Source organism: Canis lupus, chromosome 6 (assembly GCF_011100685.1).
Source record: "Canis lupus familiaris isolate Mischka breed German Shepherd chromosome 6, alternate assembly UU_Cfam_GSD_1.0, whole genome shotgun sequence".
Taxonomy (NCBI): Eukaryota; Metazoa; Chordata; class Mammalia; order Carnivora; family Canidae; genus Canis; species Canis lupus.
The window spans coordinates 71,247,719-71,272,272 of NC_049227.1; the positions used below are offsets into that span (position 1 = coordinate 71,247,719).

General features: G+C 35.0%; 2 protein-coding genes across 2 annotated transcripts in view; one reads left to right on the forward strand and one right to left on the reverse strand.

The window, feature by feature from the left end:
- The first annotated feature begins 32 nt into the window (after window positions 1–32).
- ASB17 (ankyrin repeat and SOCS box containing 17) lies at window positions 33–17,193 on the forward strand. Its single transcript, NM_001003018.2, has 3 exons — window positions 33–540; window positions 14,941–15,220; window positions 16,905–17,193. Exons 1-3 carry the CDS (start codon window positions 140–142, stop codon window positions 17,109–17,111), a joined length of 888 nt encoding a protein of 295 aa, NP_001003018.2. The 5' UTR covers window positions 33–139; the 3' UTR covers window positions 17,112–17,193.
- A 4,181-nt stretch (window positions 17,194–21,374) lies between these two features.
- Window positions 21,375–24,554, reverse strand: part of MSH4 (mutS homolog 4) — an 81,504-nt gene continuing 78,324 nt past the window's right edge. The window contains exon 20 of the mRNA XM_038541641.1: window positions 21,375–22,423. Coding sequence (XP_038397569.1) covers window positions 22,232–22,423 — 192 coding nt within the window. The 3' untranslated portion in view covers window positions 21,375–22,231. The remainder of the gene's footprint in view (window positions 22,424–24,554) is intronic.

Below are 24,554 nucleotides of genomic sequence, written 5' to 3' on the forward strand. Positions count from 1 at the left end.
ATGATATTTTTTCTGGCTACAGTTTAAAGGGCACTTCCTGTTGGTGGAGTAAAGCCTACCACATTATCAAAATATGTAACTGAAGGATCACAGTATGACCTCCTGTGATTTTATTTCTGTATTGTTGCCTTAAATAGCGATGAGTAAATCTTCTAAATTATGTCGTAAGACTTCTTGTCCAAGAAGCAATATATTCTGCAATCTCATTGACAAAATTGTTAAAAGACCATCCTTGCAGTTTTTGGGACAGTGGGGATATCACTGTTATGAACCTAGGATTTACAGAACCCTGGCAAAAATTCTGAGGTATGTCGACTTGGATGGGTTTGACATACTACTCTCAGATTATATTGCATTTGTGGAAAAATCAGGATACCGTTTCGAACTAAATTTTAATCTTGAATTTACTGAAATATGTGTGAATACAATTCTGTACTGGGTATTCGCCAGAAAAGGTAATCCTGACTTTGTGGAATTGCTTCTCAAGAAGACAAAGGACTATGTTCAAGACAGAAGTTGTAACCTGGCACTGATATGGAGGTAATAATCTCATATTTTCACCATAAAAGGAGAAAAATTGCTTTTTAGATTATATTACTACTTTTTTTTCTAAAATGAATATGCATAGTGGCTATATATGGATAAGGAATCCTGACTTGATTGCTCATTCATTTGTTCACTCCTTTATTACTTCATTATTTATTCAATAAATGCTTCCTTATACATACATTATTATGTGCCAATAAATTTCTAGTGGTTCTGCTCTATAAAGTTTACATGTTAGTGCTCAAGGTAAGGGCATGTTAGACAACTTAGATTTCTCTTACTAGACAAAGACATTATTTTGGGTAAAACTGATCTCTTCTTCTTTGAAATATTAATAATGCTAATACTAATACATATATCTATAATACGTACATAAAATGACTTTCAAGTAGAATTCAGAATATATATCCATATTCACTTAGTAGTAGTTATCAAGCATAATAATTCACTATTTGTATGTTAAACATTGATAGATTTGGCTCCAAAATCTCCATGATTTAGCATAATGAAGTCAGGTACCTGATTCAGTCTGTTATAGAACCAAATTTTCATGTAGTCAGTCTAGCTAATGAATACTACTGGGTATCATACAGAATGAAATATTTAATGTGACCTCTTTGTACAAAAAGTCCAAAATACAGATTCTAAAGTTACCTAGTTTGCACTGACTCTAATTCATGCTACAATTTTAAGTACTGGTTTGACTAGAACCAATGTGCATTTGTACTTAAGAGGCACTGTACGAGCTAGGCACAATGATAGGTGCATGTATGCACTAGAAAAACAAGGCAGATAAAATCAGTTCAAGACTAAACCAATCTACATTCTGCCTGAAGCAGAGTTCTCTTGATTGTGTATCACTGTGATCCTGGAGAACCACTAGATTGCTTTCCTTAACGATCACCCAAGTACCTGAACTAATAACTGTGGTCTGGAATATCAGTAAATACAACCCCCAAAAAGCACTTTTTGGTTGTTTTAAGGACCATTATATCTGTAACTATAGCGAAGAGCAGCTGCTTCTGAGTATCACTAGCTGGGTTAAGTAACACCTATGTGTGTCCCTGGCAGGTCCATGGGAAAGAAAAATGGAATAAAACAGAGGAAGAGAATATAAATTAAAAAAATTTTAAATGGGAAGCAAAAGGGGAAAACTGAAAGGAGAGGAAGGAAAATGAAACAAAGAGAAACACATGCTGGGTTATGATACAGTGCCATTAACAACTGTCTTAAGTGACAGTTCTAAAATGAAGAAATTTTGACTTAGATACACATCCACAAGGTAAAACACATTACTGGTCAATTCTATGTGCCACAACATCATCTAGATCTTTGAGACTCATAGTTTTATTTAGATTCAGATGGGGCCTAAGAGTTCACTAGCAAACTTCCACCCTGGGCAACAACCTTACATCAACCATCCCTGGCTGATGCTCATATGGTCTCTGCTTGAACACCTCTGGTAGTAGTTACCTATTTTGTGAGGTAAACCATTCCTTTCCCCAAGGACCTGTTTCCCAGCTATACGTATCCTGTTTCCCTCAAAGACTTTACCCAGTCCCATGACTTTAGATATTATGTATGTGCCAATGACTCCCAGTCTTTCTCTCCAGCCCTGACCTTTCCTCTGAGCTCCAGATTCCTTCTATATAAAGTTGTCTACTCAACATCTCCACAAAGCATCTCAAACTTAACAGAAATAAGATTAATCTAACTCACTCTCTCCCTGTCAAACTGCTTCTTCCCCTGAATTCCCTACCTGATTAATAGCCCCTTTTGTTCTATCCTGTTGCACAAGAGAGAAATCCAGAATTTATTCATGATTCTTCTCTTTCTTTCATCAACACATTAGCAAGTCCTTTTGACTTGTCTCTAAAACATATCCTAATTTCCTCCATTTCTAACCTAGGTGAAACCACATTCATCTCTTGCCTCCACAACTGCTATAGGCTACCAAAGAGGCTTTCAGCTTCCACTCTTCCCTCTCAACCCCTGTAATCTATTCTTGACTCAGAAGCCTGAACGACCTTATAAAAATGTGAAATATGTTACATCACCTATGCTTAAAATCCTCCAAATCTTTACCACTACAAGTGGAATTAAATTCAAACCCTATACTCATTTTTTAAAAGTCCTACATGAGGGGCAGCCCAGGTGGCTCAGTGGTTTAGTGCCACCTTCAGCCCAGGGCGTGATCCTGGAGACCCGGGATCGAGTCCCACGTCAGGCTTCCTATATGGAGCCTGCTTCTTCCTCTGCCTGTGTCTTTGCCTCTCTTTCTCTCTCCTCTCTGTGTATTCTCATGAATAAATAAATAAAATCTTAAAAAAAAAAGTCCTACATGATCTGGTCTCTCACTATAGTAACAAAATACAATCTCATATCATTCTCCCCCTTGAACACTATATCCCAACCACACAGACCTGTTTCTTGAACATCTTCCATTTCATTCCTGCCTGAAGGTCCTGTAATGACTGTTACCTCAAAGTGAAATAAGTCAGACTGAGAAAGACAAATATATGATTTCACTCATATGTGGAATTTCAAGAGCAAAACAAAGGAATAAATAGAGAAAAAGCAGAAACAGACTCATAAAGAGAACAAACTGATGGTTGCCAGAGGGAAGGGGGGAGAAAAGAGGGATGGGCAAAATGAGTGAAGGAGAGTGGGAGATATAAGCCTCTAGTTATGTAATGAACAAGTCATGGGAATAAAAGGCGCAGCATAGGGAATGATATTGCAATGGTGACAGATGGTAGCTATGCTTGTGGTGAGCACAGTATAACCTGTAAACCTGTTGCGTCACTGGGTTGTACACTTGAAATTAATGTAATATTGTGTGTTAACTATACTCAAGTTTTTAAAACTAGAATTTAAAAAAAAATAATACAATAATAATAACTGTTCCCTCTGTCTGGAAATCTATTCACTCAGATCTTCCTAGGACTAGTTCTTTTTTATCATCTGGAACACACTATATATGTCATCTCTTCAGAGAGGACTTTTCTGGCCTCACCATCTAAAGAAGTCATTCATTCAATGTCATAACACTATTTTTATTGTCTGCACATCAATCACTATATGCTCATTTGCTATTGTTCTTTTTTTTTTCATTGATTTCTTTGTTCACTATCATTAAAAGTAAGCTCCATGAGAGAAGAAACCCTGACTACTTCCTCAACATTGAATCCTCAGTGCATAGAACTATGTAGATACACTCAAGAGCTCAGTCAAGAATTTGTTGAATGAAAAAGTGAATTTTTATGCAGCTTTATTAGATTCTTACTCATCATGCACTGAAATCTGTCTCCATTTCTCCAGTTCTGCCTCCAGAGCTATGGAGAACAAAGTCTATTTTCTCTCCCAAGTGAAGACCTCCCAAATATTTGTCCTCATAATGAATACCTTGTTTCCTATTATGACCTCATAATGAATACCTTAAGTTTCCTATTATCTGTTGTTTATTCCTACAGCAGCATTTTTGTCACCTTCCCCAGGATATACTCCAATATGATACTTTCTCCATTATAATAATGAAGTATCTAAATAGGTCCCTGGATGAGAGAAGATAGAACTAATGAGGGAAAGGAACTTAAATCTGTTCATTTTTTACAACAAACTTGCAATCGTAATCTAAATGCCATTGTATGACATACCATAAGTGGTTAAAGAGATGATGTCATTCAGTTAAGATAATGATCATTTATTAAGCATTTCCTTAAGTGCCAGGCACTCTGTTACTTTTTGGGAATTCAAAAACAAAACAGCCATATTTCCTGATTTGGGGGATCTCACAGACTAGTAAGTGAACCATAAACATTATACTATAAGGGCAAAAATAGAAGCATGTGCTGGTAGAAAGAACAGAGAAAGAAGTTGTTAACACTATTAGAAAGCAGCAGATATCTGAAAAAGCTCTCTAGAGGATTCTTAAACTGATTTTTAAAAGATGAAAGGGAGTTTTCTCTTCCTTTCCCTTGAAGAAATAAGATCTAGGCAGAGGCAGGATGACTAAAACCAAAGGAGATACAAACAACATGTTGATTCTAGTGATTATAGACAATTCTGCAACTGCTAGAAAGTAAGATAGGAAATCAGGTAGTAGTAAAAGATGAAGCCTGGAAGTGAAAGTGTGAAGTACTTTGTAGGACAAACTAAGGAATTTGAAACTTACACCATGAATGATGCCTAACCTAGTGAAGGTTAGACTTGTAGTATGAAAAGATTCATCAGCACTCATTTGAAGACTCAACTGTAGGAAGGGAGACTGGGACTAGAGGCAGGGAGACCAGTTAGTAGACTGCTTAGACATTCCAGGTACAGTGGCAGCTCCAGAACCTGAACAGAAAAAGAACTGTGGGAAGCAATCTTATGAAAAAGAAGTAGGTGACTGGAGAAGTTGCTTGACATCTCCTGAATTTGCATAGTAGGCACTCTGTGCTAACTTAGCTTCCATGTGTATTTATAAGAGTTTTAGGGAAAGAACTAATTCTGCTCTGCCACCATCTTCTCCAACTTCTGGCTATTCTTTGATACCACAACTGTCCAGGTAAAACATAAAGAGAACTTAAATGGCAGTAGAGGAAAGAAGAGATATTATTAAACAGAATAACAAAATAGTGAGTGATTAGAAGCAGAGCATCAAAAAGAGAGGAGTTAATTTCAAATTTCTAAATTTTAAGACTTGTTGATAGCTGTATTAGTTTTCTCCTGTTGTAACAAATTGCCACAAATTTAGTGGCTTAAAATGATACAGATGTATTATTTTTTAGTTCTGGAGGCCAGAAATCCAAAATAAGCCTACTGGGCTAAGATCAAGAGGTCAGCAGAGCTAGTTCTTTCAAGAGGCTCTACAGGAGAATGTGTTTCCCTGCCAGATTCTAAAAGCTTCCTGTATTCCTTGGTTCACGGCCTCTTCCTCCATCTTCAAAGCCAGCACTGTACAGTCATAGCTCCTTCACTGGCTCTGCTTCTCTTGTTCTCTGACACGTCTTAGAAGGGCCTTTGTGGTTACACTGGGTCCACTTGCATAATCTCCCATCTCAAGATCCTTACCCTTAATTACATCTGCGAAATCCCTTTTGCCAGTATGAGAGGCCATTATCCAGCCTACCACAATGGTCATGCCACAAATCTATCACGATTATTACAAAGGACTTAAAAATTCAGTTTGGGACATAAGAGTTTGCATTACCTAAGGGATAGCATCATCCTTGATGTCTCTGTCTCTTACATTCCACATCTAATCTGCCTAGATATCTGTTGGTTCTGCCTTTAAACAATATACAGAAATCTGACCATCTCTACTGCTATTGCCTTGTACTCCGTAACTTTCCTCTTCCGATCCCATAACAAATTCTCAACAGAGGTAAGATCATGTTGCTTTTCCATTCAAAATCTCCAATGACTCCTCCATTCCATTTAGAGTACAAGATGGAAGTCCTCTCAGTGATCTACAAGGCTCTACATAATGATATCCCATTATCTCTGTCCTTGTTTCCCACTACTCCTCACGCTTTTCACTCTCTCAGCCATGATGGCTCCCTTACTCTTCCTTCCCTCACCACTCCAGGAACACTGCTTCCTAAGGATCCTCAAATAAATAGTTAACTTCTTCATCTCTTTCTTCTTTATTCAAATGTTACCTTTCAGAAATGCCCTCTCCTATCATCCTATTTAAAATTGTAAAATGTCCTCGTACATCTGTCCCAACACTTCCATACTTCCTATTCTGGTCTATTTTTTTTTTCTTATCAAATCTTCTGACATATTATAAAATTTGCATTTTGCTATGTTCATCCTGTACTGTTTCCCCTCACTACAATCCAAGCAGGCATCTTTGTTATGTTCACTCACATATCCCAAGCGCCTAAAACAGTACTTGGCATGCAGTATCCATTCAATAAATATTTGTTGAATAAATTAATAGACAGTAATTGAAGTTATGGTCATGGATGAAATTGCCTGAGAACAAAAAATCAAAATAAAATTAGTCAAAAGGACCACATATTTACTTAAATGTTAAGGGCACAGAAAGAGGAACCAGTAAAAGATGGTTGAAAAGGAACAGCCAAAGTGGTAGGTGGATAACTGGGAGAAAATAGCCCTACTAAGTTAGGATAAAACATGGTTCCATTAAATATCAGACATAAAATTATGACAAAGGATCTATTAAATTTGGTGACTAAAAACTAAAAGAGAAGTAGTAGGAAAAAATAGAAATAATTAGTATAGCTACAAAACTGAATCATTCTCTGCATGTCTATATGGAAATATTATGCCCCATTTCATAACCATATATGACAGGTTTTCAGATACAGAGGGTTCAGTTCATTAACTTCACATTTAAAAACTAATTCTTGCTGTGCTTGCCTTACTCCATCCATATAAGTACTGTTATAATTAACTGTCAGTACAGATTAAGCAAATTTTGGTTTACAGTAACATGCTCTTTAAACATGAGGATTAATCATGTCACTTGGGTACAGATTAGACTTTTAAATTTCATTTTAAGCCTATTTGGGTTTTATTTATGTTTTCAACATTTTTGGCCCAAAATTACTTCTAAAGGTAATATCAATCTTAATTATTTTAAAATTAATTAATATCTATAAATCTTACCAAGGACCACTTATGGTATCTTTGTCCCCTAAGTCTCCTGAATTCCTATACTTAAAATACTGCTAGTCAAATATCTTAAGAGTGAGCAAGATTAGAGGTGGTTCAAGATGGTAGGAGAATCCTGAACTTCCTCCAATGAACCCAACAAATCTACATCTATATATGCTACAATTCCCCCTTAAAAAAAAAAAAAAAAAAAAAAAAAAAAAAAAAAAAAAACAACAACAACAACAACAAAAACTAGCTAAACAGATCCTCCACAGCAAAAGATTAATAGACTGGAGCACCTGGGTGGCTGAGTCAGTTCAGCATCCAACTCTTGATTTTGGCTCAGGTCATGATCTTAGGGGCCTGAGGTCAGAGCCCTACATGGGGCTCCATACTGGGCCTAGGGCTTGTTTAAGATTCTCTCCCTCCCTCTTCCTCTATCTCTCCCCATTCCCCTCACCTCAAGAAAAATAAAAATAAAAAATAAAAATTATTTTATTTTTTAAAATAAAAAATTAAGTGGGCCATATTAAATGGGCTAGGGAAGCAGAGACATGGTCTAGCCAAAAACCCCACCCCCAGCATATCAACCCACAATTAGGAGTTGTTGAGAGGGATCTCACAAATACAGAGGTTATCCCTGAGAAGCAAGGGGTTTATGCCCCACATCAGACACTCCAACCCTTGGGGCCTGCACTGGAGAGATGAGCCCCCAAAACACCTGGCTTTAAAACCAACAGGACTTATGTTCAGGAGAAATAGTGCTGTAGGAAATGGAGATACTACTCTTAAAGTATCCACAAGTAGACACATTCACTTTGGGACCTAGTACAAAACCTAACATTATACCTAATGAATACCTAATCCTAAGGTATTTGCCAGAAGGGCAAAGCCTGTTGAAGCTCTTCCGGAAAAAAGGCATCTTTTCAGCATTCTCTCTCTTCTTTCCTAGTGCTGGCACAGGAAGGTATCATCTTTGCACTATCCCTCTACCTTACTGCCTACAAGAAACTCACTTCATATGTAAGGACACACACAGACCAAAAGTGAAAGGTTGGAAGATGTTTTAGGCAAATGGAAATCTGCCCACCCGCCCCAATAAGAAAAGCTAGGGTAGCTATAGTTACATTAAATAAAATAGACTTTAAAATAAAGACTGTGGGGATCCCTGGGTGGCGCAGTGGTTTGGCGCCTGCCTTTGGCCCAGGGCGCGATCCTGGAGACCCGGGATCGAATCCCACGTGGGGCTCCCGGTGCATGGAACCTGCTTCTCCCTCTGCCTGTGTCTCTGCCTCTCACTCTCTCTCTCTGTGTGACTATCATAAATAAATAAAAATTTAAAAAAAATAAATAAAGACTGTAATAAAAGACAAAAAAATGGGCATTATATAAAAGTAAAAGGGTCAATCCCAACAATAAGATATAACATTCTGCATTCAACACAGAAACATCTAAATATATAAAGTGAGTATTAACAGACCTAAAGGCAGAAATTGACAGCAATAAAACACTAGAAAGGGGCTTTAGTATACTGCTTACATCAATGAATTGACCATTCAGGCAGAAAATTAATAAGAAAGTATGCTTAGTTGACACATTAGACCAAATGGACTTAATAATATATATAATAATATATAATAGTAATATATATATATACAGAATATTGCATAAAAAGGAGTAAAATACACATTCTTCTCGAGTGTACATGGGGCAGATTATATGTTAGGCCATAAAACAAGTCACAATAATCCAAGAAGATGGAAATCATATCAAGTATATTTTCCAACCACAATGGTATGACAGTAGAAATAAATTATAAGAACACTGGAAAAATCACAAATATATGGAGATTTAAAAATGTGGTGCTGAACAACCAATGTGTCAACAAAGAAATGAAAGAAATCAAAACTTATCTTGAAATAAATTAAAATAGAAATACATTTTATCAAAATCAATGAGATGCAGCAAAAGCAGTTCTAATAGGGAAGATTATGGTGATACACACCCACCTAAAAAACAAACAAACAAAAAGCTCAACTAAACTAACTTTATACCAAAAGGAACTAGAAAAAGAAAAATAAAGTTTAGTTAGTAGAAAGAAGGCAATAAGATCAGAGTAGAAATAAATGAAATACAAACTAAAAATAAAATTAGAAAAGATCAATGAAACTAAGAGCTGATTCTCTGAAAAGATAAACAAAACTGACAAACCTTTAGCCAGACTCAACAAGAAAAAAATCAGAAATGGAACAAAAATTAACAACCGATACCAAAGAAATACAAAAAGATCATTAGAGGCAATTATGAACAAGTATACATCAACAGATTCAACAACCTAAAAGAAATGGATAAGTTCTCATATACATATAATCTTCCAAGACTGAATTGTGAAGAAATACAAAGTCTGAATAAGTCAATTACTAGTAAGGAGATTGAATCAGTAATCAAAAACCTCCCAACAGGGATCCCTGGGTGGCGCAGCGGTTTGGCGCCTGCCTTTGGCCCAGGGCGCGATCCTGGAGACCCGGGATCGAATCCCACGTCAGGCTCCCGGTGCATGGAGCCTGCTTCTCCCTCTGCCTGTGTCTCTGCCTCTCTCTCTCTCTGTGTGTGACTATCATAAATAAATAAAAATTAAAAAAAATAAAATAAAATAAATTAAAAAAAAAAAAACCTCCCAACAAACGAAAGTCCAGGACAAGACAGCTTCACTGTTGCGTTCTACAAAATATTCAAAGAAGATTTAATACCTATCCTTAAACCCTTTCAAAAACTGAAAAAAAGAAAACACTTCCAAACTCATTATATAAGTCCAGAATTACCCTAATGGCAAAATCACATGTGGACACTGCAAAAAATAAAATTACAGGCCAATATCCTTGATGCACATGGATGCAAAAATCCTCAACAAAATATTAGCAAGTCAAATTTTGCAATATATCAAAAGGAGGATCATACACCATGATCAAGTAGGATTTATTTACAGGGATGAAAGGATGGTTTAATACCTGCAAATCAATCAACATAATACACATTAAAAAATGAAGGATAAAAATTACATGATCTCAATATTTGAAGATAAAGCATTGACAAAATTCAACATTCATTTATGATAAAAACCCTCAACATAGTGGGTATAGATGGAAGGTACTCCAACATCATAAATACTATATATGAAAAACCCACAAATAATATCAAACCCAATGATTTAAGATCAGGAACAAGACAAGGAGGCCCACTCTCACCACTTTTTTTCAACATAGTATTAGAAGCCCTAGATAGAGCAATTAGGCAAATAAAACAGAAATTAAAATAAATTTAAAAATAAAATAAAGTATATCCAAATTGGGAAGGAAAAAGGAAAACTGCCACTATATATAGATGACATTATATTATATATAGTAAGTCCTGAAGACTCCACCAAAATAGCTAAAACTAATAAATTCAAAAGTTGCAGGTATAAAATCAATATACAAAAATCTATTGTCTTTTTATATACTAACAATGAATTATCAGCAAAATAAATTAAGAAAACAATCTCATAAAATACTTATGCATCAAAAGAATACAATACTTAGAAGCAAATTTAACCAAGGAGCTGACAGATCTGTACTCTGAAAACTCTAAGACACTGATGAAAGAAATTGAAGAAGACACAAATAAAGATATTTTGTGCTCATGGATTGGAAGAATCAATATCATTAAAATGTCCGTACCACCCAAAGCAATTTACTAATTCAATAATCTGTACCAAAATTTGAATGGCAGGAACACCTAGGTGGCTCAGTGGTTGAGCATCTGCCTTTAGCTCAGGTCGTGATCCCGGGGTCCCACATCAGGGTCCCCGCAGGGAGCCTGCTTCTCCCTCTACTTACGTCTTTGCCTCTCTCTGTGTGTCTCTCACAGATAAAGAAATAAAATCTTTTTTTTTTAATTTATTTTTTATTGGTGTTCAATTTACTAACATACAGAATAACCCCCAGTGCCCGTCACCCATTCACTCCCACCCCCCGCCCTCCACCCCTTCTACCACCCCTAGTTCGTGAAAGGGAATATAAGGGAAGGGAGAAGAAATGTGTGGGAAATATCAGAAAGAGAGACAGAACGTAAAGACTGCTAACTCTGGGAAACGAACTAGAAATAAAATCTTTTAATAAAATTTTTGAATGGCCTTTTTTCACAGAATTAGGACAATCCTAAAATTTGTTTTGAATAAGAAAAGATCTTGAATAACAAAAGATCTTGAATAACAAAAGTAGTCTTGAAAAAAAGATAAAAGATAGTAATCACAACAGCATGGCATAAAAATAATCATACAGATTAAGGGAACAAAACAGTGAGTCCAGAAATAAACCCATGCAAATATGGTTAATTAATTTTATGAAAAAAAAAGAGACAAGAATATACAACAGGGAAAGGATGGTCTCTTCAAAAAATGATGCTGGGAAAACTGTCAGATGCAAAAGAATGAAAGTAGACCACAATCTCATACCACACACAAAAATTAACTCAAAATTGGCTGAAGACCTCCTTGTAAGGCCAGAAACCATAAAACTCCTAAAAGAAAACACAGGCAGTAAGTTCCCTGACATTGTTCATGGCAATATTTTCTGGATCTGACTCCAAAGGGGAAAAAAAAAATGTCCATTCAGATCCTCTGCCCATTTTTTAATAGAATTTTTTTTATTGAGTTGATGAGTTCTTTACATATTTTGGATACTAACCCCTTATTAGATATATAATTTGCAGATATTCTTTTTTCCACTTAGTAGGTTGCCTTTTAATTTTGTTGCTGGTTTGTTTCCTTCACTGTGCAGAAGCTTTTTCATTTTTCATTTTTCATTTATTTTTACTTTTGTTATCATTGTCTTGTTGGGTCCAAAAGCCACAAAACAAATTTAATTACATATATTTTTTTTTTCCTGGAGAACAGTAAAAAAATCAACAAATACTTGTCTACTTCAGGCTAAGCATTATTCTAGGCATTTAAGAATTTATTTATTTATTTATTTATTTATTTATTTATTTATTTATTTATTTATTTATTCATGAGACACAGAGAGAGAGGCAGAGACACAGGCAGAGGGAGAAGCAGGCTCCATGCAGGGAGCCCGACGTGGGACTCGATCCCTGGTCTCCAGGATCACGCCCAAGCCAAAGGCAGCACTCTGCTGAGCCACCTGGGCTTCTCAGCATTTAAGGATATAATAGCAGATGCAACAGACAAAAATTGTTGCCCTTGTGGAGCTTACATTTTTTTTTTTTTTGCCTGTCTTGCCCACTCATTTATTTTGAAGATGAGAAAATGAACGATTAGTAATGTTAAGTTATCCAAAATGATATGGGCTTAATGGAGACCTGTGTAAAGTCATGAGAAGAGGAAGGAAGGTCAGGTCATCAAAGAAGTCTCCACAAAAGAGCTTATTAAACAGAGTCTAATATGAGGAGCAAGACTTGTCCCAGAATTGAAAAGGGATAGAAAGAACATATACAAATCAAAGAACTGTGAAAAAGTTGGATGCAATGGTGGCTTGGGAAAGCGAATATACCTGTAAGCAGGACAGGGAATCCAGAAGGAGAAGGGGTTTAGTAAGAGTTCATTTTGGGATATATATTGGATATATGAAAAAGATGGGATGTCTCAGGCAATACTGATCCGGAGATGATTCCAACAGAGAATGTCTATATTTATATACGGAAATTAGAAGGATATGTATAGTAACACTGGCAGCGTTACAACAAAAACTCAACTTAATTTCTAACATGCTACTCTGAACTACACCATACTATTTTTTTTTTTTATCATGAAACCTTGGTGTTTCAACACTCAATGAAGCTTGGGAGATATACTAGTTGGTCTAGTGATTTTTAAACTGTTCCCTTTGGAGCTCCTGACAAGGGAATCACACGGGAGAGGTTTTCAGGACTTCTCTCAACACACTTCACCCAGAAAACATTTCTAACACAAAACATTCTTTTTGTATAGCTAGTTTAGGTGTAACAATCCTCCAATGCTGCTTTATGCTTGTAAATGAAACATAACTTCTAATCTTTTTATTGATTAACACCTGTAACACCTGCTAATCCTTCAAATCTTAGCTCTAGGATAACCTATAAACAATGGTTATTCCACTGCCTCTCCTCAGTGCTTCACAGTATACCAAGCATGTTTCTATCATAGCCATTATCATTTTGTATTGTATTATTGAATTACTTGACCATTTCCCTTACTAGACTGCAATAAGCTTCTTGATATAAAGGACTGTATCTTTCATCTCTGTGTATCTAGCACTCAGTACACCCTGGGCAAGCAAGTGTTAAATTAATTAATGAGCAAATGAATACATAAATGCATAAGGAAACTAAGATTCAAAGAGGCTGACTGATCCAAAATCATAGAGCTAGTTAGGAGAAACCAAACCTAGAATCTAGAACCCTTAAATCTCCATTTTTATAGCATTATATTGTGTTGCCTCCCCTCATTAATTAAATATATCCTATCTTAAATTCCTTTTTTTTTTTTTTAAGATTTTAATTATTTATTCATGAAAGACACAGAGAGAGGCAGAGACATAGAGGGAGAAGCAGACTCCCTGTGCGGAGCCCGATGCAGAACTCGATCCCAGGAACCGGGATCATGACCTGAGCCAAAGACAGGCACTCAAACACTGAGCCACCCAGGAGAACCTCCTTTTTGAATAATGCTCTCCTTGCTCTGCAGTTTTCCAAAACCAGTATTTATAGTTTGTGTGCTGTTCTGCAAAACATATTAGTATCTTATTAGACCAATCAAAACAATTCCAGAGACAAAGGATCATAAATAAAATTTCCCTTTCTTTAGTCCTAAAGCCATTTTTATTTGGCTAAATCAAGACTTGATAATATAAAATCTTCTGTGGTTAGCTATGCAATGTCCTATCTACACATTGAGACCAGTACATTAGCAAACATAAATATCTATTAAATGAAATAATTGCAAGGACCACATAAAATCAGAAAAAAATAAAATAAAATTTTCACTGCTTAAACCTGCAAATACCAATTCTAATTTTATTAAAGTAAAAAAATATATAGAATTAAGATAGTTGCACTTATTCCTTTCTCATCTAATCTCCAAACTCAATTCATGACTGACCAAGAAGATGATGAACAAAAAAGTATCAAAATGGTCACATAATTTTATTCTATTAATAAAGTGAAATTTAAGAGAGCGCCTTTTTACCTTCTCTGTTTTAAATTTTCCAGAGCTACATCAGTTTTCTAATACTGGTTCTAATGACAGCAGGATTTCTCCAGTGAGCAACATAGCTACTACCACTAAAAGCAAACACTTTCCATCCATTTAAATTTCTTTGTTTTTACAAGTGCAAAGTTTAAATGTGTAATAGGAATTTTCTTATTAACTTCCAGTTTGGTCTAGATTCATGGAGTAGAAAACTCTTTTTAGGGCACCCCAGGTGGCTCAGCAGTTTAGTGCTGCCTTCGGCCCAGTGTGTGATCCTGGAGTCCCGGGATCGAGTCCCATGTCGGGCTCCCTGCATGGAGCCTGCTTCTCCCTCTTCCTGTGTTTCTGCCTCTCTCACTCTCTGTGTGTCTCTCATGAATAAATAAATAAAATCTTTAAAAAAAAAAAAACTCTTTTTAAGACATACATAAAGGTAAAAGTGCATTAAAAGCTATTTAAGACATTTAATACTTAAGAGAATACTATTATTTTCCCATTACTGTTAAGACAACTTACAATTCTTAGCTCTGTATTCAGTGAAGCTTTTGTTTGGTCCACAGAACTTTTACACCAGTGTACTGTCCAAGCCCACTAAGTGGCATCACACCTCTACTCTACGTAGCTCAGACAAGACAATCTAATATCTTAAAAATACTCCTGCAATATGGAATCTTAGAAAGAGAAAAAAATCCCATCAACATTGTGATAACAATATTGCTCTACCCTTCAAGAGTGAGAATAATGGTTGATCATGAATTGGTAGACATCCAGGAAGATGCCAAAACATGTTTAGTGCTGTGTTCCAGAGTGCTTTCTGCCATTTCAATCAGGGAAATAGAGGTAAGCAAAATATTATTCTTGGGTTTGGGCTCAAATATTGATCAATTTTAAGATAAAACTGTGAGACAAGAATGAATTTGATTTTTAATCTATGAATTATATCCAGTGAAAAATTAATAATTGAGTGTAGGCTTATAAATTAAAAATAAGTAAAATCTAAATGATCTTGAACATTAGTCCCTTATTTCATAATCTTGTCTTCTAAATAAATAATTTTAAAAGTTAAATTTATGGTTTATTTTAGTAGTTACTAAGTAGATGTATCTTATTATTATATTCTGATTATACAATAACCTGTGTTTATTAGGATCTCTAGGTCTTAAGAACACCCTAAATAAAAAATTTAACAGAATTCTTTACAGTACAGTATTTTTAAATGAGTTGCATTTCTCCTCACAAATACATGCCAAGATATTAAACCTAAAAACTTAAAATATTTGTGCAATTGAAAATATCTATTCCTCAGTTCTGTGAGCAGAGACTATTTCATATACCCTAGCAATGATTCCAAGCATTGAGCTAAATACTTGGTGATAAGGTACTAAACATACACCAGATATTCTTTGAATAGCTTAGTACTGAATAAATAATTTTAAAAAATTATATATCGGGATGCCTGGATGGCTCAGCGGTTGAGCCTCTGCCTTTGGCTCAGGGCTTGATCCCGGGGTCCTGGGATAGAGTCCTGCACTGGGCTCCCCGGGGGGAGCCTGCATCTCCCTCTGCCTGTGTCTCTGCTTCTGTCTCTCATGAATAAATAAATCAATCTTAAAAAAATTATATATCATTTAAGTACCATATGGTCTACAGATTATAGGTTCTACTGCAGAAATAGCTCTGTAATACAGCAATGTCTTTTAGTCCTAAATCAACTTAATTAACATTTAGCTTCTAGAATTAAATCTTTAAAAAGGGGTACCCTAACTGAAACTTAAAAATTTATCTTTTCATATAGACAAGTCTCCTATCAGGATTTTTTTAAAGATTTTATTTATTCATGAGAGACAGAAAGAGAGAGAGAGAGAGAGAGAGAGAGAGAGAGAGAGGCAGAGACACAGGCAGAGGGAGAAGCAGGCTCCATGCAGGGAGCCCAACGTGGGACTCGATCCCGGGTCTCCAGGATCATACCCTGGGCTGAAGGTGGCGCTAAACCGCTGAGCCACCCGGGCTGCCCCCATCAGGATTTCTTATGGTTTTGCAGTACAAAGTTTTATTCTACAATGTTTGGAATCACCTAGGGGGCCTTGCAGGATTTATGTTGTCTGTGCCTAATCTCAGATGAACTGAATTAAACTTTCTGGAGTAAAACCTCAGCATTCATATACTTTAAAGTTTCCTGGATAATTCTGGTGTATAGCCAAGTTGACAACACTACTCTGGAAAGAGAAGCTGATAAAACATAAGTGTGTGATCTGTCTAAAATAAAAAACATATACACATTCATAGTTGTAAGAAATAATGTTTTGTGTCCTTAGACATATTATTTAAACTTTACATATCACTGTGAGAAATAAAAGGCAAATAAAAATACTTGCCTCAGATTAAAAAAAAGCTTTGTAAAAAATATAAGGGTTATATAAACTTAAGATCTATTTTCTGAATTAAAATACAAAATAAAAATGCTAATAATTTGGAATAACCAATGATTAATATTACAAAATTAAAATATTTCCTCTTTCTTCAGACGCAGCTAAGTTTAGGAAGACGTCCAATTATTTCTAATTGGCTGGACTACATTCCTTCAACAAGATACAAAGATCCATGTGAACTATCACATCTTTGCAGAATAACCATTAGGGCTCAACTACTGACCAACAATATGCTCCCAAATGGAATATTTTCACTTCAAATACCGGTTCGTCTACAGAAGTACCTGAATTTAGAAAGTTAATAAACATCTTTCTCCTGAGTTCTTTAAGGATACTCACCATTGTATGGTTTAGAAGTTAATAAACTATTAACTTCATGCAAAATTTTATTGCACTGAATATTTCATTAGAAAATATAATTTCAGGGGATCCCTGGGTGGCGCAGCGGTTTGGCGCCTGCCTTTGGCCCAGGGCGCGATCCTGGAGACCCGGGATCGAATCCCACATCGGGCTCCCGGTGCATGGAGCCTGCTTCTCCCTCTGCCTATGTCTCTGCCTCTTTCTCTCTCTCTCTCACTCTCTCTCTGTGACCATCATAAATAAATAAAAATTTAAAAAAAGAATATAATTTCACAGGACACCCTAAATCAATCCATTTTAAATCAGTATATGGCTCTGCCCATTACCTTTCTATACAGTGGAACAAATTATATGCTTTTTGTTATATTTTAGATTTACCCTTCTAATCCACTCTTAAAAGTTTTTTTTTTGTGTTAGAGCATTATTGTTATCTGTGGAAATTTTGGTCATATTAATGTTCTGAAGCTCCTACTATTAGTGTGTTCTAAGCTAAGTAAATATTTTGTATTGTGTATTTCTATTAACAAGTATATTGAGTTATTTTGCAAATAAAATGTTGTGCTTGGTGGTAAGGAATAGTGAAGGAAATTAAGATGTGATCCCTTCCTTGAGAAGCCATAGTCACAAATAATACAAGGTAAAGAATTCGTCAACTAAAGGATGGGGGTCAGGAGGAGGATGACAGAAATGGATAGTATTTGGAAATAACTAGCCCCAAATAGCAATATGGAGCTTTGGTGTTTTGGTGTGTGATACTTCTAAGTACTAGATCAGTAGTGCTTTTTAAGTTGAGATACAATTGACATGTAACATTATATTACTTTCAGGTATATAATAACATGATTCAGTATATGTATATATTGCAAGATGATCACAATAAGTCTAGTTAACAGCCACGATCATACATAGTTACAACATTTTCCTTGTGATGAGAACACTTAGAATCTACTTTCAGCTACTTTCAAATATGCAACACAGTATTATCAGACACAGAAATTTATTACCTTAAAAAATAAATTATATTCTACTCCATTTTTTTTTAGCTCTTTTCTTCTTGAGTTAAGCAGGGTAGTAGAGTATTCTCTATATAAATAAGTGGTCAAACTGCTGCAATACACAGAAGAGAACTGGGAGATAATTTTTCACAGGTTGCTTACATTTCTGCCTGTCTTATAGCAGAGGCACTGTCTTACATTTAACTACCTTTTTAAGGATGTTTGTATAATGAACAGCCTTGGAAGACAGTGATAGTGTCTCCCTCTGAGCAGAGGCAGGTCTGTTCAGTCTAGTATAATAAAGAATTATCTTCCTCTGGAAAAATAAAGGTTGAGCAGGTCTGCTAGAACCTCATTAATAAAAGGGTTTTCCTAGCTTGGGGTTCCTCAGCCATAGTACAAATCCACTGTACACATATCTAACTGGACCACTCCATGTCTCAGAGGATCAGGATACCTGAAACCAACACAAACAAAGCTCATGGTGCATCATGTACCATTAGCATAAGTCTTTTGTTTCTGACTCAGGAATCTTCTATCTTCTGACGACAAACATGAAACAGCAAATTGAACTGCTAGTTTGCAAGTAAGGTAAAAGTCTCAGATCCTTCACAGATTTTTTTTAATTGAAGTATAACTGACATATAACATTATATTAATTTCAGGTATATAACACAGTCAACATTTGTATATATTGCAAAATGATCATAATAAGTCTAGTTAACATCCATCACCATACATAGTTACATCTTCACGGTTCTTGACAATGAAGATGTTTCCCACCTCATCATTATCTATTTTAGGATCCATTTTGGTAGATTATGGCACTTACTAGCATTTTCATTGTCTACCTGCAATCTGGAGACTATCAAAATTTCGACAATTTATAGGAAAAGGGTTACAGTAAGATAAACAACTGTGTAATTTAAATTCCTAAAGAATAGAATAGAAAAAGCAAAGCAATAACTACTAGATCATTTGCTTTTCCTTTCCTTCCATTTTCATTCCTGTGAGGTACAAATGCATTATAAGACTGAATTTATATACTTAACTAAAAGTACATTTAATTATAATTGAGCCTATTTTAAGCTCAATTCATAAATATATAGGAAGTCCCTACTACTACACACAATTTATTAACATTTGAATTTTTTTAACACTAGCACATAAGATAGTGATATAATTTGGTTTTAAAAAGTCAGAACAGCTTTTGCTTGCTAAAGAATTAACAGAATAGCTTTAAAATTAAAAAATGCATTACTCTCTACATACCTATTAGAATGGCTAAAAATTAAAAAAAAAAAATGATAATGCCAACTGCTAGAGAACATGTGGGACATTCTCGTCCAAGGCTGACAAGAATGCAAAAAATAAAGAGCCACTTAAGAAAATAGTTTGGTGAATTCTTATGAAGCTAAACGCATAACTTATAAAATGACAGAGCCATTCCACTCCTATTTAGCCTATGGAAAACCTAAAACTTAACACTCATACAAAAATCTATACAAGAATGTTTATAACAGTTTCATTCATAATCACCAAAAACTGGAGATCCAATTGTCTTTCAATGAGTGTATGAGTAAACTATGGTGCAAACCATGAAATACTAGTCAGCAATAAAAGGGGACAATGACGTGGACAAATTCTATGAAATATTATGCTGAGTAAAAGAACCCAGTTTCAAAAGATTCCATGCTATATGATTCCATTTGTTGGACATTATGGAAAAAATAAAACTATAGGGATATAAAGCTTAATTTCCAGGGATTGCTCGGTTAAAGTTAGGGGTCAGGAAAGGACCTGACAATGAAGGGACAGCACTAAGGGAATGATGGGAATGTGATGGAACTGTCTGGTATTTGGTGAAGAAACTGATTGTCAGGGTGGTTCCATGAATCCATATATGTGCTAAAATTCATAAAATTTTACATTAAAAAAGTTAATGTTATTGTATGCCAATTTTGAAATATACAAATGCACTACTTTCTAGGCATCAGTATAAGCTGCTTTTTTCTTCTGCTCCCACATTCCTTAACTCTAGACTTGAAAAAGAGTACTTTATGAGAGGAGAAAGGTGGAACAGACTAAAAAAGTGACTTTGAGGTGGAAATTAAAAGAATTTGTGACAACATTATGAACATTTATCTTAAAAGGCTGGATAATGAGATAATGATCTATAATTTTAGAGAAAGGCAAAGTGAAAAGGTACTGAAGACAAGAGTAAATAGACCTTAAAATTAAAGAATGAATTGTCTCTCTAGTATTCCTTTCTATTCTACAGTGCCACAACATAATAATTATATCTTCATTTAATTTGCTTTTTTGTATATTTTGGCTACACACAAAATGATTGAAGAAAAAGTAATTTAATTTTAAGAATATATAAACCTATTTTAATTTCAGTATTCTAAACCTAAAATAAGAGATTAATCAGCTGGTTACAGTTTATGCATCAAAAGATTTAAATAATGAAAAATTTCTTAAAAGTCTGGTGGAATCTAATATTGGGGTTAAATCTAAAGAGAACTTAATATATGTAAGGAAATGATATTCTGCATATTTAATACTTTGCACTTATGTCTGCATGCCTGTTTTTCTCCCACTGCATGCTCCCCTTCTGCTTTTTATTGCTTCTTCCCTTTTCTTCCCAATCTGTCATGCCCTTTTCATACCCAGTGCTTTTAGAAATTTGTTGCAAACCTAAATTATCTAACTACTTTTACGAATGACTACATAAAATATAACTCATTTCAAAGACTGTGAGTTAAAACATGGCTAATGGTCAAATTCAAAATATTGTGGTACTTTGTAAAACATGACAATAGGGAATATAAATAGTCTAATGGGATGTTTAACGTATCAAATTTAAATACGAATACTAATTTATATTTACAGTTCAAAAAAGTATGTATGTTATCCAAATTACAACTTTTTCAATATATCTTACTACTTAGAATTTAATAAAGCAAAAAATACTAGATTTCATAAAATATGCATACATTAACAAAAAAAAACAGGACCCTAACCAGTCTGTGAATATATTTTTTTGGCCAGATCACTATGAATTCTCCAGCTTACTGAATGTATACCCTGAGTTCCAGATACTTAATTGTCCAAGAAAAAAATAACTTCCCTATCTTGGGCCTTTGTGGTGAGATAATAAGCCATCTAGTGAGATGAAATTGTAGACATAAGGTATTTGAGAAGACAACAGCCCTGCTCTTTACAGTTACTGACCAACTAACTGATTGTCTTCCATTTTCTTATGTCCACTTATGAAACAAGAATGACCTTCAGGTAAACTCTGAAATGGTGGTATAATCCACATGCCTATGGAAAACAGTTCTATAAAATGCTTCCTGAGCCAAATGAATCAATATTATCTTTTGGCTGCTTTGGTTACTCGCCTAAAAAAGATGACCAAAAATGAAACATGGAAAAGAGTTTGGTGAGTAGAAAATGGAATGCCTGGTATTTGGAAAACTGAAAGAGTGGGTGATGACAACTCCCCCTTCCAAAAAACATTTTCTGAATTACAAAATATCTGTTTATTATCACCCTTTAGAACTATACTCAATGTCAAAAAGAATAGTCTAAAGTTTCCAGTACTGTTCTAACAAACTTCATACGCATGGAATTCTGGGGTACTAATTAAGAAATTATTGAGTCATAGGGTCTTACTGCTTCAGAAGAGAGTGTAAAAAGAACTCACCTATGATTGGAAAAAAAATATTTTTAAACTAAGGTATTTACAATAACATTTTAAACCATAACTTGTAAGTATAAATACACCTAAGACTTAATATGAATTTTCATAAATAAGAAAAAAACTGTCATGTTACACTGACATTGTTCTAACATAAAAATCAGTCCTTTTAATGGTTCTCATGTTAAGTTATAACAAATATTTTCTTATACACAATATATAGATAATTATGAGGTTAATATAATGTAATTTTCCATTAAGATATAAAATTTAGCAAGTATTTTCTTTTGCTCTTAGGAAAAATGAATTCTAGCTTCCCCATATTGAGATATATTATTTCATTATTACATGATGTGAATTGTCATTCTTCAGTCTTTCGTGAAACTTGTTCAGCCCTGGAAAAATCTGTTTCATACTTCTTTTTGAGATTACTTAAATACATTCGTAAACTGTCTGGATCCAATTGAGAATTTCGAGCAGTTTGAACAAGTCTAGTAGCTAGATGGTACACAGCTCTCTGTCTTTCCATCTCAGGGGTACTCCTTTGGTTTTGCTGTTATTGAAAAAATATAGATAAAAATTAAAATATGATTACTATGACTTTGTTTTAAAATTTTAGCAATTTTCTCTTTCCTTTCATAGAAATACAGAACCCAAAGGCAACTAGTTCCTTTGGTTAAGTCAATTCCATCCAACTAGCAAAGAATATACCAGAAAAAATAAAGAAATATTGTTTTGAAATAAAATTTTTCATGAGTATTTACTACTTTATGACATATTCTTATGACATATTCTTATATTCTTGAAAATCACTTTTTAATGAAATAAGTCTGCCAAATAGGTCAAATTTCTTACTTTACATAATAGTTCATTGCTATGCAGTACTCATTTTAAATGTCCCCCAAGCCTCTTAAAATTCCCCTTTAAGAAGAAGTTCAGTGGAACAGTCCACAAAAACAAAGACTGAATAGATATCATGATGACACTAAACTCATATCTCTCAATAGTAACTCTGAATGTGAACGGGCTTAATGACCCCATCAAAAGGCGCAGGGTTTCAGACTGGATAAAAAAGCAGGACCCATCTATTTGCTGTCTACAAGAGACTCATTTTAGACAGAAGGACACCTACAGCCTGAAAATAAAAGGTTGGAGAACCATTTACCATTCGAATGGTCCTCAAAAGAAAGCAGGGGTAGCCATCCTTATATCAGATAAACTAAAATTTACCCCAAAGACTGTAGTGAGAGATGAAGAGGGACACTATATCATACTTAAAGGATCTATTCAACAAGAGGACTTAACAATCCTCAATATATATGCTCCGAATGTGGGAGCTGCCAAATATATAAATCAATTATTAACCAAAGTGAAGAAATACTTAGATAATAATACACTTATACTTGGTGACTTCAATCTAGCTCTTTCTATACTCGATAGGTCTTCTAAGCAAAACATCTCCAAAGAAACGAGAGCTTTAAATGATACACTGGACCAGATGGATTTCACAGATATCTACAGAACTTTACATCCAAACTCAACTGAATACACATTCTTCTCAAGCGCACATGGAACTTTCTCCAGAATAGACCACATATTGTGTCACAAATCGGGTCTGAACCGATACCAAAAGATTGGGATTGTCCCCTGCATATTCTCGGACCATAATGCCTTGAAATTAGAACTAAATCACAACAAGAAGTTTGGAAGGACCTCAAACACATGGAGGTTAAGGACCATCCTGCTAAAAGATAAAAGGGTCAACCAGGAAATTAAGGAAGAATTAAAAAGATTCATGGAAACTAATGAGAATGAAGATACAACCGTTCAAAATCTTTGGGATGCAGCAAAAGCAGTCCTAAGGGGGAAATACATCGCAATACAAGCATCCATTCAAAAACTGGAAAGAACTCAAATACAAAAGCTAACCTTACACATAAAGGACCTAGAGAAAAAACAGCAAATAGATCCTACACCCAAGAGAAGAAGGGAGTTAATAAAGATTCGAGCAGAACTCAACGAAATCGAGACCAGAAGAACTGTGGAACAGATCAACAGAACCAGGAGTTGGTTCTTTGAAAGAATTAATAAGATAGATAAACCATTAGCCAGCCTTATTAAAAAGAAGAGAGAGAAGACTCAAATTAATAAAATCATGAATGAGAAAGGAGAGATCACTACCAACACCAAGGAAATACAAACGATTTTAAAAACATATTATGAACAGCTATACGCCAATAAATTAGGCAATCTAGAAGAAATGGACGCATTCCTGGAAAGCCACAAACTACCAAAACTGGAACAGGAAGAAATAGAAAACCTGAACAGGCCAATAACCAGGGAGGAAATTGAAGCAGTCATCAAAAACCTCCCAAGACACAAGAGTCCAGGGCCAGATGGCTTCCCAGGAGAATTTTATCAAACGTTTAAAGAAGAAATCATACCTATTCTCCTAACGCTGTTTGGAAAGATAGAAAGAGATGGAGTACTTCCAAATTCGTTCTATGAAGCCAGCATCACCTTAATTCCAAAGCCAGACAAAGACCCCGCCAAAAAGGAGAATTACAGACCAATATCCCTGATGAACATGGATGCAAAAATTCTCAACAAGATACTGGCCAATAGGATCCAACAGTACATTAAGAAAATTATTCACCATGACCAAGTAGGATTTATCCCTGGGA

Excerpts from the sequence above, each read along its gene's own strand:
- ASB17 (NM_001003018.2), top strand. The coding sequence starts at position 140 with ATGAGTAAATCTTCTAAATTATGTCGTAAGACTTCTTGTCCAAGAAGC. Across the intron at positions 541-14,940 it reads AACCTGGCACTGATATGGAG|AACTTTTACACCAGTGTACT; the intron begins GTAATAATCTCA and ends TTTGGTCCACAG. Across the intron at positions 15,221-16,904 it reads TTTCAATCAGGGAAATAGAG|ACGCAGCTAAGTTTAGGAAG; the intron begins GTAAGCAAAATA and ends CTCTTTCTTCAG.